We start from the raw sequence: 16,437 nt of genomic DNA, 5'->3' as shown, positions 1-16,437 counted from the left end.
CAAAAGATTATCTGCCCAATTTATGAATTAGAGATTGGTAACCCTAAAATGGGATTTCTATTTCCTCCCTATAAAAAGTAGCAACTAAAGTGGTCTCCCTGAACACCTATAAGTTAGTACAAGACACAAAATAGATTCTTAAAATACTTACTATATTAAAAGGGACTTCATGTTATTATGAAGTTTCAAGAGTCCTTACCAAGTATCTAAATATCTAAAGTATCTAAATATTTTCTAGCATTATTCCAGATGGAAGGAAACTTCTCATTAAAGATGGTAAAATGGAACATGAATTTATCTCTGCAACTTTAAAAGATTCCTAACATATATGAGCATACTGAAATGATATTTACATCATTGGGAGAAGTTTTAGGGAAGAATGAGTGATAAGAACATAAAAAAAACTAAAAAAATTTTTAAAAGTATTAACAGTAAAAGAAGATGTGCAACAAAAGTAACTATAATTTTCTGCATGGCTTAGAGATAAAAAACATTTACAGAGAAATATATATGTATCGATCTAACCAAATTATGTTAATGTTGGGAGGAATGGGGGTTAGAAATACATGAACAGTGTAAGCAGAAGGGCAGGAAGGGGTATGAAAGGGAGATAAACTCACTCCTCATAGTGGGAAGTCAATAGACGATGCCTACATCTAATAAATGAAAACTAATAATAAATTTTAAAAATCTAATAAATAAAAACTAAGTAGTAACAATAAAAGCAAATCACTGCACAATCTAGTGGTGAACAGCAAAAGAATAAACTAAGAGAGATGAAAATAGGAGACAGAAGTGGGGAAGAAAGGAGGCGCTTATGTTCCCATTGTAAACACTGCAGAAGTAGCTAGTATTTTAAATTGTGCCTGTATAACCAATAAAAGTTAAAGTACTATTACAAAAATCTATTAAGATGGACCAAGAATATAAGAAAGACAGAAAGAAGGGGGCAGAGAGGAAGAAAGAAAAAGAAAATACTAAATAGATAAAAGGAAATATAAGAAAAGTGAAGGGGAAAAAAACTTTGAAATAGAAATTTATTAAGAAAAAGCTTTAAGGGGTGCCTGGCTGCTCAGTTGGTAAAGCACTGACTCTTAATCTTGGGGTTTTGAGTTCAAGCCTGAAAATGGATGTAGAGATTACTTAAAAATAAAATCTTAAAAGAAAAAGCTTTGAGTGAATAAATCTAGGCCATTTTGCTGAATTTGAAAGTGAATAAGCAACACAATAATTTTAAGGTCTTTAAAAATGTATTTGATTCAATTTTCTTCCAGCTTAGGTGACATATAACAGTGTGTAAATTTAAGATGCATAATCTGATAATTTGATACACATATACACTGTGAAATGATTACTTATAAAGTAGTAAAGTTACTTATCACATCCATCACATAAAGTTACTTACCACATCCATTACCTCCCATAGTTAGCATTTGTAAGTGTGTACATAGTATATGTGTGTGTGGTGAGAACTTTGAAGATCTAATTTTCACCATATGATCCTGGTTTGTTTGTTTTTTTAAGATTTTATTTTTAAGTAATCTCTACACCTGACATGGGGCTTGGTATCTACAACTCCGGGATCAAGAGTCGCATGCTCTAGTGACTGAGCCAGTCAGGCACATTTATGACACTGTTTTTCACCCTCTTCTACAGACATGATGTTCAAAATGCCATTATTAACTCTCCATTGAAAAGAAAGTATTTTATCAAGTAATTTGTTCACAGACTCATCTCAGAAAGAAAAGAATCTGAGACCTTAAGAAAGCAAATGAAATACAAAAGAACATGTAACAAAATCAGGACTAAAAGTAAGAATGAATGGTCACAGTCTAAAAATGCTAATCTATATCTGAATATGGTTGGATTTGGTTAAGAATAGTAAGAAAAAATTTTTTTCTAAAATTATAAAATAGAAAATAGTAAGATTCAACTTATCAGTCGACTCAAGATATAAAGAGCTTAGGAAGTGAGCTCTACTTTCAGGCTCACACCAAAGTATAAATCAACTTCAGAAAGACAGTAGAGGGAACATCTAGAATTCTATGCATATATGCATTTAGTAGGCACTCAATAAATACTCAATGGCAAGTAATCAATTCCACGAGCACCAGACTATTCTATATAGATGAGGAAATGTATTTTTATCATCTTCAGGAGGTGTCTGAGGACTCTTGATGCAAATGTGAAGCTTACAATTTATTATAATAACAAAAAAGGAGTACATTAAGGCCAGTTGTCAGATACAACAGGACCCCTAATGTCGCTAGGGTGACAGCATCAGTACTAATTTATTAATTTTCCTAATGTGCATAAAACTTTTTGGCATCCTGCCACAGAAAGGGAAAATACTGTGGCACATACATATAACACCTTTATAGGTATCAGGTATAACTGGTGATCACTGTGAGGTTTTTAAAGCCATATTTCAAAGCATCAGTGTTTCACTGAAGCTGAACGTGGGTAGCAAAACCAGATGCATCCAACGAAGTCTCCCCTCACAATATAACAGAGAAAGTTTATAATCTCTCATATCTGTAAGAGATGCTTCTACCTAAATGAGTAATTAATAATAAGTCAAGATGAAAGAAATCATTGATCAGTTAATGGCTCGAACATCAATTGTTAAGATTCAGTAAGCAACAGCCAATAAATTTTATCTGATAATTTTCAAACTCCTGAGATAATAAAAGTATAAACATTTTAGAATTTAGGTAACTCTATTCTAAGCAGTTGTGATAACTGTTCCTATCTTTAGAAAGAGGAGAAAGAAAAAGAATGCTTTTAGGTAAGTAAGCATTATAGCATGATAGTGCATAGTGAACTTTACAGTGCATATGAACCATACTTGGGGTAAGTTGTTTGAACAATGTTGGTTTGAGGATCATTACCAACTACAGAACTGGACAGAAAGGAAATGGAAGACCTTCAGAGCAGAAAATGCAAAGCAGAAGTTAAGTTCACGTCTCAACTTCAGAGGAGGCCTAGTCCACAGGCTTGCATTAACAGACTTGGGATAGGATACTGACAGCATGAAGTTGTAAACCTTCCAACATGGTCTGAATTTAAGTCCTCCTAAATATTCTGCATGACACCCACTAAACCAGGATTCCAATCACTTCAGATTGGAATTATTACATTATTTCAATCATTACAGCAATCTCAGCTAGAACACTTCACAGTGACTTCACTGATTCCCTTTCTTCCTTCAGTCTTTCCTCTTCAAATCAATCCTGCTTAGAGCTGCTAATCTAATGTTTTTATGATACTATGATCTTGCTCAAAAACACACATTAGTTTGTCATAATGGTTTTCAAACGCTATTCTGTGGAGCTCTGAGAATTATAGAATACCCCCAGGGGCTGTCTTGGGATAATGGAAGCCTCTTGGATCTCTTTCTCCCTCACATCAACTTTGACAAGAATTAATCCACTTCGATTTGTCTTACCTATCAGATAAAAATGAATTAAAGAATTAAATGAAAATTTAAATTAAAAATTCTAAGGCTACAGTGGTCTAGAAAAACTACAGGTACATTACATCAATCCCAGCCTGCCTCTTTGCAAATTTTAAGGCCCTTCTCCATAACCTGGCGAACCAACCCATTCAACTTTTTTCCTGTGAGTCTCTAACAGTTCTTCCCTGCCTCTTCAACCTGTACTTTGAACCAATCCTATTCCATACTCTCTTTCTCTCCAACCATTTCAAACTATTCCCAGTTTCCTAAACCCAGTATGCACTTTCCTACCACAGTGTCTTTGCAAATGCTAGTCCCTTTCCTGGGAATTCCATAACCAAGCCCTTTGCCCTTATCACGCACTGGCCTCACATACTCGACACACTTCCACTTACTTGTTCAGATTCTATGCTCAAACTGCTTCTTCCTGGTTGGATCATCACAACAGAAGCTACCTTAACAGCGAGCATTTCTTCCTCTATGTACCTAAGCACTATGTGCAGCCTGCTCTATGTACTCACCTTCAATGGTCTGTTCACCTGTCACCATATCATACATTAATTCCCTTTGAAAGAAACTTCTTCTTTTTTTTTTTTAAAGATTTTATTTATTTATTTGACAGAGAGAAATCACAAGTAGGCAGAGAGGCAGGCAGAGAGAGAGAGGAGGAAGCAGACTCCCTGCTGAGCAGAGACCCGATGTGGGACTCAATCCCAGGACCCTGAGATCATGACCTGAGCCGAAGGCAGTGGCTTAACCCACTGAGCCACCCAGGCGCCCAGAAAGAAACTTCTTTACACTCAACACAAACAAGATAGAAGCTAAAGATATGGGAAATAAATATTAGAGAAACATCGGTTTCCATGGGGAATAGAGAGTAATGATGATGGATCTTCATACCTGAATTTCATCTCTCATGAAACTATGATGAACCTCTCTCCTTGATTTAACACTCAAGCCTGCATGGTATGTTCCACAGGCTAAGTTCAGTTTCTTAAGTTCAGCTGTAACTTGTTCTGTCATTTTTCTGGAAGGACAATAGATGATAGTTGGGCCCTCAAATTCCCAGGTGGTACTAAAATCAAATAAACAAACACACACAAACAAAAGAATAAAAACATATAAATATATAAATATATATATAAATAATCTCAGTTTGAGATTACCTTATTTAATTTCCCCTTTCTTTTTAAAACTTTAAATTTCATTTGTTAAATTTTAATTAATTTTCTTTTCAGTAAAACACTATAAAAAGAACACATATAGAAAACAATGATACATTTAATTACATAAAAATGTGGAAAGTCAAATGTGGAAATGATTATATTAAATCCCAAACACCTTAGACTCATCTTTTGTTCAAATTAAAGTTAAAACCAGAGACAAGTTTATTTAAGCAAAAACCTTGATAAAAACTTAACAAGCTACTGGAAATTCAATTTCCATACTTTTAGAATGCAAAGCACTAGATGAAGGATTAGTCTTCATTTACATAAGAAAGGTAAGTGAATATTTACATAGGAGAATAGTCTTACTCTTTCTCATCATCAAAAAATTGAGTTTCTATGTATGTTTACTAGAAAAACAGTAACTTTTTGTAATATTAAAGATCATTTTTATAGTTCAAAGAAGCATTTACTAGTAAACTTGGGACTACTACAGACAACATCTGTTCAAGTCTGTTTTAGAATCCTGTGCTTATTTATTAAAAATGCAAAGGTTGGTTTCCAAAGAACATTTATTTAATACCTCAATATATTCATTTACATGAATATATTCATTTATGCCAACTTAACCAATATTAAAACTGTATTATTTTAGATTTGGGAAAAATTTTAATTTTTAATGCATATATTCTGATATAATTTCAACTTTAGGAATTTATTTTACAAATATCTGCCAAAAGACACATATACACAAATATTCACAACAGAACTGTATTAGTGAAAAGTAAATGTTCATCATTATGTACATTCATACTATGACATATTAAGCAAGCAATAAAAAATTACTGTATCTAAAAATGATTTAATATAATCATTTCCACATTTGACTTTCCACATTTTTATGTAATTAAATGTATCATTGTTTTCTATATGTGTTCTTTTTATAGTGTTTTACTGACTTATGGCAAAAGTCATTGAAAACTTAAACAGAGGGGAAAAAATAGGCAATAATTTGACTCCACAAGTTTTACTGAATCATCTACTCAAAGCAATTTTTTACAGTGACCAAATGGGCTTCCATAACAAAATGTCCAGCAGTAAAATAAAAGAGAAAAATTACAAAGTTTTTTAATACACAAAACTATCATTTTTTTTTTTAAGATTTATGTATTTGAGCAAGAGAAAAAGAGAGCACAAGTGGTGGGAGGGACAGAGGGAGAGAATCCCTAAGCAGACTCCCTGCTGAGCCCGGAGGCTGACAGAGGGCTGGACACCACAACCCATGAGACCATGACCACAGCTAAAACCAAGAGTCAGAGCTTAAACTGATGGAGCCCGCCCCGGCACCCCTCACAAAACTATCATCATTTTAAAAACATTTCTCAAAGAAGAAAAATTTTTTGCTAAAATGTGAACATTGTAATATCCTACATATTAGGACCCTAATTTTAAAAAATCACATTATGCAGAAAGATAGCAAAAATGCTTTTTCTTAATAATGATAAAAGTTTCCATGTACTGAAGATATAAAAATCCTAAATATGTCTGTACCAATTAACAGAGCTTTTTTTTTTTTAAAGATTTTATTTATTTATTGGACAGACAGAGATCACAAGTAGTCAGAGAAGCAGGCAGAGAGAGAGGAAGAAGCAAGCTCCCCAAAGAGCAGAGAGCCTGACGCAGGGCTCAATCCCAGGACCCTGGGATCATGACGTGAGCCGAAGGCAAAGGCCTTAACCCAATGAGCCACCCAGGCGCCCCCAATTAACAGAGCTTTAACACATGAAACAAAAATTGATAGAACTAAAGGGAGAAAGAGGAAACACATCTATCTCTCATAACCAGAGATTTTAACCTGTATCTTAGCAAAGACACTTCAAATCAAAGGAAAATACTGTCTAAAATATGGAATTACTCCGTAACTACTCCTGCATAAAGTTAACAATAAAAACTGGAAGTGCATATCTGCACAGCACAGTTAGAGAAAAGAAGGGTATAAAGCTCAATGCCCAAATAGTGATCATTTATGAACAGTGATAAATGAAGAACAGAACCGGAAGATCTAAGTATTCTTACCTGACATGTTTCTGTAGTGTTCAAATTGAAACTAAGACCATGTATCAAGTTTTACATTTAAAAAAAAGTAGAAAATACACAAACATTTAAACTTAGTACAGAAATCAGAGGAATAAAATTTTATCTCTATTACAAAAGGATTCATTACTTCACCAAGTGGTTTACTAAACATTGTTATTTCCTCCCAACAATTTCCTGCAAGGAAAGAAATCTATCTTCACCTAACCACCAAATTAGATGGATGAGAGAGGCTTGCCTATTCAATTTCAATGTATCATGAGTATAGAAAACAAATAAGGTCAGAATTTAACAAACAAGTTGGCCCAATGAATAAGGAAAAAATGGCAAAATTAAATAAAGAGAAGAAACAGAAAGAAAAGGCAACACTCTGAAGTCTTAACTACCCTTCATCTAATTATTGCTTGTTAAGGGGAAAATTTCTATTTGCCTAAAGTCTACGGGAAGCATTCTGACTTGCAGTGGTTGGTGCTACCATAACTCCTGGAGGACTGAAAATGGGTGCAAAATCTTTCTTGCTTTGATCTCAGAAAAACCACTGTCACAAATATAAAAATCTCAGATGGGTGCTCAGCTAGCAGGAGCTGCTGACCACCCGCAGGCGCGCGCTGACCACCCGCAGGCGCCTGCGTAACAATAAAGAACCTCTTGCTGATTGCATCCAGTGGCAGTGTTGGATTCTTGGGAGTGAAGCCATATGACTGACTTTCTCTGCTTGCTTATCTCACTCGACATAATCCCCTCCAGTTCTATCCATGTTGATGCAAACGGTGTTCCAGCATTCATTGTTTATGTGCCACACCCATGTGATACATGCCCTCCCTAATACCCCCCACCAGGCTCACGCTTTGAGGGAAGCGTGAACCCATACTGTATGCATGGCTCGCCAGTAGTCAGGGTCCCTGGGTTACACTTGGAATATACTGGTACCCTGGGATGGAGACTGGCCAGCTGTTTACCAAATCCATCTTTCTTTCTTCTGGGCTTATAAGTAGACTACATGTCTCAGCTTTCTTAAGAAAGGTGTGGCAAAAAAAAAAAAAAAAAGAAAAAAAAAAAATAAAAATCTCAGATGGTCTTGGATGTTAGACTAAGGAGTCTTGCTGTTAGTCCACAGGAAAGAGGGAGGCACCAGAGAGGAATGCCAAGACTCAGGGCTGTGCTTTCAGATGATGAATCTGACAACTGTGTCTAGAATGCAAGGAACACTGAGGAGGAGGGAGGTCTCGTCAGGGACATGGTAACAGTCTAGGCTAAGAGACCCCCACTAGTATAATTAACATGAAAAATGGTGAGAAGAAAACATAAAAGGACAATATAGTCAGAAAAGATAAAATGTCGTAATGTCACACACACAAAAAGGTAAACAGTTTCAAAAAGGAGAAGATTATTAGGGGAAAGTCACAGAAATTGAAAATAATATGGACGGAAAAGGATCAAAGATTAGGATAAAGGGAAGTGAAGTACAATGAGTACTCACTTCAGAGAGATCACCAGAGCTGTGCAAGTACTCAATACAGCCATTACTTTCTTGTTTTATTTTTTATTTTTTTAAGATTTTGTTTTTAAGTAGTCTTAACACCCGATGAGAGGCTCAAACTCAAAATCCCAAGATCAAGAGTCACATGCTCTACCGTCAGAGTCAGCCAGGCACCACCATTACATTCTTGTTTTAATCTGAATATAGTACAATTATGCCAAAAGAAGATCCTACATTTAAAGTCATCCTAAAGAACCCCAGGAGTCCTTCAGGAAAATACTATTGATGTTATTTAAACTATTTACCCAGACTTGTTTTGTGTTTGTGCTGGTAGGTCAAACATTATTCACGTGTATTCATTTTTTTTTTTAAGATTTTATTTATTTACTTATTTGAGAAAGAGGAATGAGAGAGAGAGAACACAAGATTAGGGAGGGTCAGAGGGAGAAGCACTCTCCCCACTGAGAAGGGAGCCTGATGTGGGACTCAATCCTGGGACTCCAGGACCATGCCCTGAGTCTTAGGCAGTCACTTAAACCAATTGAGCCACCCAAGCACCCTATTTTCATGTACTCTGATTTAAAAACACATTTCGTAACATGACAGTTATAAGCTTTTCACCAAGACAGATCAGGGAGATAAAACAAAGGAAAGCTTCTTAGTATACATATAAAATGTGTCCAAACAAAAGAAACAGGAAAAAGTACTAGAGACAGCTTCTTCTTCAGTAAAATGAAAATAGTATGGGGGCGCCTGGGTGGCTCAGTTGGTTGGGCAACTGCCTTTGGCTCAGGTCATGATCCTGGAGTCCCGGGATCGAGTCCCACATTGGGCTCTCAGCTTGCCAGGGAGTCTGTTTCTCCCACTGACCTCTCTCCTCTCATACTCTCTCTCTCTCTCTCTCAAATAAATGAATAAAATAAAATAAAATAAAATAAAGAAAATAGTATGTAGCTTACTAAGAGTTATAAGAATTACCAGATCATTTATATAAAGCACCTAGGATAGTCCCTGGCACATAACAAGGGCTCAAAAATATTTATTATTAAGATGACTTTTAAAATTCCCTAATACTCAATTAGTCATATAATTAGTGACATAATTAGTGAGCTAAAGAAAATTCAGTTAAAAGACTCAGTTGTTTTTACTGTTCACTTGCCAACTGTTTTTTTTTTTTAAGATTTTATTTATTTATTTGACAGAGATCACAAGTAGGCAGAGAGGCAGGCAGAGAGAGAGAGGACACAGGCTCCCTGCTGAGCAGAGCGCCCGACTAGGGGCTCGATCCCAGAACCCTGGGACCATGAGCCGAGCCGAAGGCAGAGGCTTAAACCCACTGAGCACCCAGGCGCCCCATACTTGTCAATTATTAGGAGTGTAGGGATGCCTGGCTGGCTCAGTAAGTAGGATATGCGACTCTTGATCTCAAGATTGTGAGCTCAAGCCCCATGTTGGGCGTAAAGTTTACTTTAAAAAAAAAAAAGGTGTACATCCTGTTCAAGCAACATGAAATACCAAAATACCAGAATTATTTTCTGCCTTCAAAATTAAGCTATTTTCTCAGTTGTTGTCTTGATTATATAACATCACACTTGACTTGAACCAAAGCTAAGCAAAATGTGAAATATGTTAAATATGCATTAGAAGGAAGTAATAAATAAATAGACAAATACGATCATAAAACAAAGAAAAAATAAGGAAATAGTTAACCAAAATTTATCGACATGACATCCTCACTTTGTCTTTCGGATAAGAAATTGGACAAGATCCTGAACGATGTTTCCTGTTTTTCGCCCAACTTCTAAATACAAGTTTGGTCGATCAAAACCAGTACAGGTAATCTGAGGATTCTTCAGGTTTAAGCAGCGCACAATGTCTTCCCGGATTGAAGAACTTGCAGTGGCAGTAAGTGCAACAATCGGAACCTGAATGAAATGAAACTGATTTTTTAAAAAGTAGAACGCTCATTAATTCCCAACATTTCTACTGCCTTCTTACAAACAGACTGGATGACAATTATAAGAGGAATAATGTTTAAAATGCAACTTTAAAATTACTCTTTTTCAAAGAAGAAAAAGAAAACTTCCTATTTACTTGTTTCTCACCTTTGGAATACTTTTTTTTTTTTTTTTTTTTTTTGAGAAAGAGAGAAAGCGAACACGCCAGAAGGGGTTGGGCAGAGGGACACTGGGAGAGAGACCTTCAAGCGGGCTCCTTGCCCAGCGCAGATCCAAGGCAGGGTTTGATCTATTAGCCATTAAGATCATGATCTGGGCCAAAAGCTGGAGTCAGATGCTTAACCAGCTGAGCCACCCATGTACCCTGGAATACACTTACTTTTTAAAAATCAGAAAGAGTTTAAATAAAACACTAAATCCATAAGATTTCTAAATACAATCTACCTACTTATTAGCAATCTAACTCTCCACTATTTTTTATTTTTAACATTTATTACATTAGTAATAGTGCTGATATAAATGAGGGATATGGTATGCCTTATTTTTTATTAATCTATAATTCTCAAATTATAAACCTTTTCATTCACTGAAAATCTAACAATACTAAGCAGTTAAGTCTTTTTTTGTCTTCTGTATTAAAGATACCGGTTTATGGCTTCTCAGATGTAGAAGCAAAGCTCTTAATAACCTGATAACCTCTGTCAAGTTTACTAAGTTAATCATGGCATACTATACATAAGAATGTATAACAAAACATCCATTATTAACTGATTCCTTAAGCAACCAAATCATGTTCTATTTTCAGTCTAGCAAAGACTTCTTAACTGAATTAGCAGCCAAAACAGGAGACACGGCAGTTACTAGGAAAAACAGGAATATGTAATCATTCAGAAATTCTAAACTAGATAATGACATACCTCCCATGAAACTTGATTCATTATTTGTGCTCCTATTATCATGGGGAATTATGATAAATTAAGTTATTATCTTTTTTTAAAAAATATTTTATTTATTTGACAGACAGAAATCACAAGTAGTAGGCAGAGAGGCAGACAGAGAGAGGAGGAAGTAGGCTCCCCGTGGAGCAGAGAACCCGATGTGGGGCCCGATCCCAGGACCCTGGGATCATGACCTGAGCCGAAGGCAGAGGCCTTAACCCACTGAGCCACCCAGGTGCCCCAAGTTATTATCTTATATTCAGAAAAAAAAGGACTAAGTCTTCAAGTTGTTCCTAAATCATTAGCTATTCTATGTCCAAGAATACACTTTCTTAAAATACTTTTTGTGGTCTATTACAAGTAAAGTAAATGACATCCTCATAAAATAGCTCTCCAGATGCCCTGTACCTACCTCATAAATCAGTCTAAGCAATTATCTTCCATGGAAGTGAAAATTTAGGTACAACTATACAAAAAGCAATTATACAATTTGGAAAACAAGATACAATTTGCTAACACTATAAACTAGTTTTACAATCAATATGGCTTTACTGAATTAAAAATTATCTCAAAGCTCATGTAAAAAAGTTAGGTTTGCAGTAGGTTTTTTTTTTTTAAAAGATTTTATTTATTTATTTGACAGACAGGGATCGCAAGTAGGCACAGAGGCAGGCAGAGAGAGAGAGGGGAAAGCAGGCTCCCCGCCAAGTGGCGAGCCCGATGTGGGGCTTGATCCCAGGACCCTGGGATCTTGACCTAAGCCGAAGGCAGAGGCTTTAGCCCACTGAGCCACCCAGGCGCCCCTGCAGTAGGTTTTTTAAAATGGAAAAAAAAGGTATCAGAACCAATGTGACCAGGTAATTGGCATTTTTGCATTCTGTCCTTTCATATTCTGGGCACTTACTTAAATTACTAAATATTATTTAAATATTTTATTTTTTTAAAAAGATTTTTTATTAATTTACTTGACAGAAAGACAATGAGAGAGTGAACACAAGAGGGGAAGTGGGAGAGGGAGAAGCAGGCTTCCCACTAAGCAAGGAGCCCTATGTGGGGGTAGAACCCAGGACCTATTTTTTTTTAAAGATTTTATTTATTTATATGACAGAAAGAGTGACACAGTGAGAGAGGGAACACAAGAGGGGGAGTGAGAGAGGGAAAGAAGCAGGCTCCCTGCCAAGCAGAGCTCAATCTCAGAAGGCAGGGCTCAATCTCAGAACCCTGGGATCATGACCCAAGCGAAGGCAGACATCCAAGCCTGAGCCAGCCAGGCATCCCAATTTAAATAAATTTTAAAAATTTTAATTTCATTATTTAAAAATGAAACTCCCAAATTAACTTCATTGATTTCTGGCTTTCAATCAGACTGTTCTCTGAATTAAGAGAATGCCTAACTAACAACTTATAAAGAGACCAATTAACAGAGAAGTTGGTTTATCTAAAAAAAAAAAAAAAAAAAAATATATATATATATATATATACACACACACACACACACACACACACACATATATATACACACACACATATATATATATATACACACATACACACAGGTATATATATACATACGTACACATAGAAAGTTTAAACATTAGAAGCTCTTAGGACATGCACATACTCACCCTCACAAAAACATTTTTTTTACCACTCTAAGTGCTTTACTCAAACAATTTATAAATAAATGCATTAACAACATCCTTGTTTAACTGCATATGCAGAGAAAAACCAAGGTTTTCAGGATACAAAGAGCAAGAGGGTTTGGCTTGTTTTTCTAAGCACTATAATGTATGAGTGGATAGGCAATGTACTTACAAAAATAAAATAAACATGAAACAGGATACCTTTTAAAGAAATTAATTTTAAAAATCAGGCAATGCTGTAAAGTGTGTAAACCTGGTGATTCACAGACCTGTATCCCTGGGGCTAATAATACATTTTATGTTAATAGAAAATAAAAATCTTTTTAAAAACCAGGCAAAATAGCAGCATGGTAGTGAAAAATAACTGGCTTAAAGTCAGATGCCTGAGTTCAAAACCCACCTTTGTCATTAAGTAGATGTGAGATTTTGAGCTTGTGATTTCACTCTTAGCTTTGGTTTCCTCATATGTAAAGTGATAACGATTACAGCAATCTCATAAAGTCATGGCGAAGACCGAATGATGACACAATGTGTAACATGCTGAGCATGATGCATGGTACACCGTAAGCACTTGAAAAGTTTCAACTATTGGGGCACCTGGGGGGCTCGGTCAGTTAAGCATGGGACTCTTGGTTTTGGCTCAGGTCATGATCTCAGCGTTGTGAGATGAAGCCCCCCACCAGATGCACTACTTCAGATTCTCTCTCCCTCTCCCTGTCCCTCCCCACTTGTACACTCTCTCTTTCTCAAATAAATATATAAAATCTTTAAATTAAAAAAGCATTAACTATTATTGATGTTGTTATCACAACCACTGAAAAGAATTCTATACAAGAATTCCAGAGGCATGGGCATCACTCCCAGATTTGCCACTGACTTTGGCAAGGGCTCCTTTTAGCCTCAGTTTTCTTCACTAAAATATGAGATGTAGAGGGTTACGTGATGTTAGACTCTCTTTTAACTTAAAAACTCCCACTTTACCATTAGAAACTCCCTAAGTCCATGACCTGTAAGCAGTGAAAAATCAACATAAATGCAGTCTTTCACTCCCAACATTCTGGAAGTTTGCAGTTAAGAATGCTGCTTCCACAACTAGAAAACAGAATAAAGTAAGGGCATATATTAAACTTAAAGGAACAATGGTTATTTATATTCACTTCAGAAATGAAGAGAATCTTTTATAAGTCTGTGGTGCCTTATGACGTTTAAAACTTATAAACTAGAGTGAAGCCTGGATATAACGCACAGGCCGGCTAGGAGAAAGATGATCACACATCCTGGTTTCCAGGGACACTCCTAGTTTATCCTGTCCTCACAGCAGAAATACTGACACCTTGCAGTCTCTAACTTTCAAGAGCAAACTGATTTGGACAATAAACTTATAGCATCACTTAGTTACATCAAGTTCTTAATTCATCAAACTCTTACTCTTTAAGTAGGAAAATTCAGTCTCTTTGGAAATAAGTACCAAGTTTTGTTAAAAGAAGCAAAAACCATAAATTAACCTTGTGACTATAAATTTAGGAATGGTTTAATCACAGGCTTCAATGGTGCAGCATCCACACATTCAGAGAACTGTAACTGTTCCATCTGTTTCTAAATTTGGGTCATGTTGCTAATTCTAACTCTGTACTACATAATATCATGCTTCATTCATTCGTTCACTCATTTCAAGAAGTTAGCATTCACATTATTCAAGGAGTGTCTACATATGCTATCTATGGGAAAGGACTGGGGAGGGAGGAATGGAAAGAATCAACATGTCTCATGGATATCACAGTACATTTTACTAGAATTTTACAGAATCTTAAGACTGATACAGAGCTTTCTGCATCGCTGCTCTTTCTGAAACTCACTTTGTCTGATTCTCTCCAAATGCGAATCTTTATGCCAAGTGGTTTAGTGATTTCTTTGCTATTTTTAAACTTACTGAAATCATATGGTATGAAGCTGCAACAGTTGTCCCAGTGTAATCGCAACTGGAATGAGGAGAAAAGCACTGAGAACAGTGAGGAAAATAAGAGTCCTACAACCACCAGGTGGCATTTCTCACCACTTAGCTTATCAACAGGACCCATGAAAACACTAGGGGGAAAAGGTTTTCTCAGCCATTGCTTGACAAACACCCTGGGCTATACTGAGTCATTGCAAGAAATGAAAATGATCCAATAGAGTTCAAAGCCAGACATAATAAAAGATTTAATTCACCACTGAAAAGTGTTTAAGAGCTGCATAAAATATTTAAAACTCCTCTAACACAATCCTCTTAGAATCAAAGGCCTCAGAAAGGATTACAGAAAGCAATCTTCCTATTTTCCAAAAGCTTACTTTAAAACCATTCTAAATTAATGGAAAGCAGTCCTTGAGGCACACTGAGCCTCCTGACTTTCACCATACAAATATCTTGTTTCTCTATTACATGTACTATTAACCTTTCTTTATTATTTGTACTGTTTCACACACCATATACTGTGTTCCACATACCATTTACTGTTTGATACTTTTGCTTCTACCTTTACAGGTATGAATCTAAATTCCTTTACTGCACCATGAGCTACTTCAGGGCAGAAACTATGTTTTATACTTATTTCTCATCACTTGCTTGAGATACCAGCACTGTGTTCCAGTGTGAAGCTATGGCCCACCTCTATCAGTCCCCGCTGGGAAAGTGTCGTCTCTGATTCTTTGCTTTCTCGTCGGAATTCATTTATTCATTTACCCAAGTACTTACGGAGCTCCCATTATGTGCCCGGTCTTGTTCTAGATTATATGAACAAAACCATCAAAAACCTGTCCCCCATAGAGAACATTCTAGTAGGGACCCACAGACAAGAGACAAAATTTGATATGGTAAGTTAAACAGTGATAAGTGCTATTAAAAAATAACAAAGGAATATGAGGTATATCGAATGTTGGAGGGGGAAATTAATTTGAAATTTTTAATAAGGTGGCCCAAGAGGCATAAATGAAAAAGTAATACTTCAGTAAAAACTTGAGAGAAGTAAGGGATCATCCCATGGGAAAAGTATTCAGGGAAGGGCACCTGGGTGGCTCAGCTAGGTAAGCGGCCAACTTCTTGCTTCAAGCTCAGGTCATGATCTCATGGGTCCTGAGACTGAGCTCCATGTCACTGGGCTCCACACTCAGCAGGGAATATGCTTGAAGATTTTCTCCCTCTGCCTTTCCCTCAGACTTGCACACAGGCACGTGCGCATGCGCCCTCTCTCTCTCTCACTCTCTCTAATAAATAAATCTTTTTTAAAAATAAGTATTCAGAATGCCTGGGTGGCTCAGTCAGTTAAGACTTTGCCTTCAGCTCAGGTCATGATCCCACGGTCCTGGGATCGAGCCCCACATCAGGCTCTCTGGTCAACGGAGAGCATGCTTCTCCCTTTGCCCGCTGCTCCCCCCTGCTTATGCTCTTTCACACACACACACTCTCTCTCTCTCTCTTAAAAATAAATAAATTTTTTTTAAAAAATTTTAAAAAATTTAAAAAATAAGTATTCAGAGAGACGGAAGAGTGGGAACAAAGGCCTACTGTAGGAGCATGCTCCGTGTCTGAAGAATGTCAAGGAGAACAGTGTGGCTAGAACCAGCGAATGAGGAGACAAGCAGTAGAGAATGGAGTCAAAGACAAAACCAAAGACCAGATCACATAAGAGCTTTGTCATGGCTTCTGTCATTATTTAGAGTGAAAT

At 36.4% G+C, this 16,437-nt stretch overlaps 1 protein-coding gene across 6 annotated transcripts in view; it reads right to left on the bottom strand.

Moving 5' to 3' along the window:
• WRN (WRN RecQ like helicase) overlaps positions 1-16,437 on the bottom strand; it is a 145,340-nt gene that overhangs the window by 54,898 nt on the left and 74,005 nt on the right. For all 6 annotated transcript variants that reach the window (XM_059384322.1, XM_059384320.1, XM_059384324.1 and 3 more), the window contains 2 exons: positions 9,935-10,122; positions 4,358-4,532 (listed from right to left, as the gene is read on the bottom strand). In XM_059384322.1, the coding sequence (XP_059240305.1) occupies positions 4,358-4,532; positions 9,935-10,122 (363 nt within the window). The remainder of the gene's footprint in view (positions 1-4,357; positions 4,533-9,934; positions 10,123-16,437) is intronic.

Source organism: Mustela nigripes, chromosome 18 (genome assembly GCF_022355385.1).
Source record: "Mustela nigripes isolate SB6536 chromosome 18, MUSNIG.SB6536, whole genome shotgun sequence".
In the NCBI taxonomy this organism is placed as follows: domain Eukaryota; kingdom Metazoa; phylum Chordata; class Mammalia; order Carnivora; family Mustelidae; genus Mustela; species Mustela nigripes.
The sequence above is the reverse complement of the archived record's forward strand: the minus strand, read 5'-3'. Positions and strand labels throughout refer to the sequence as shown.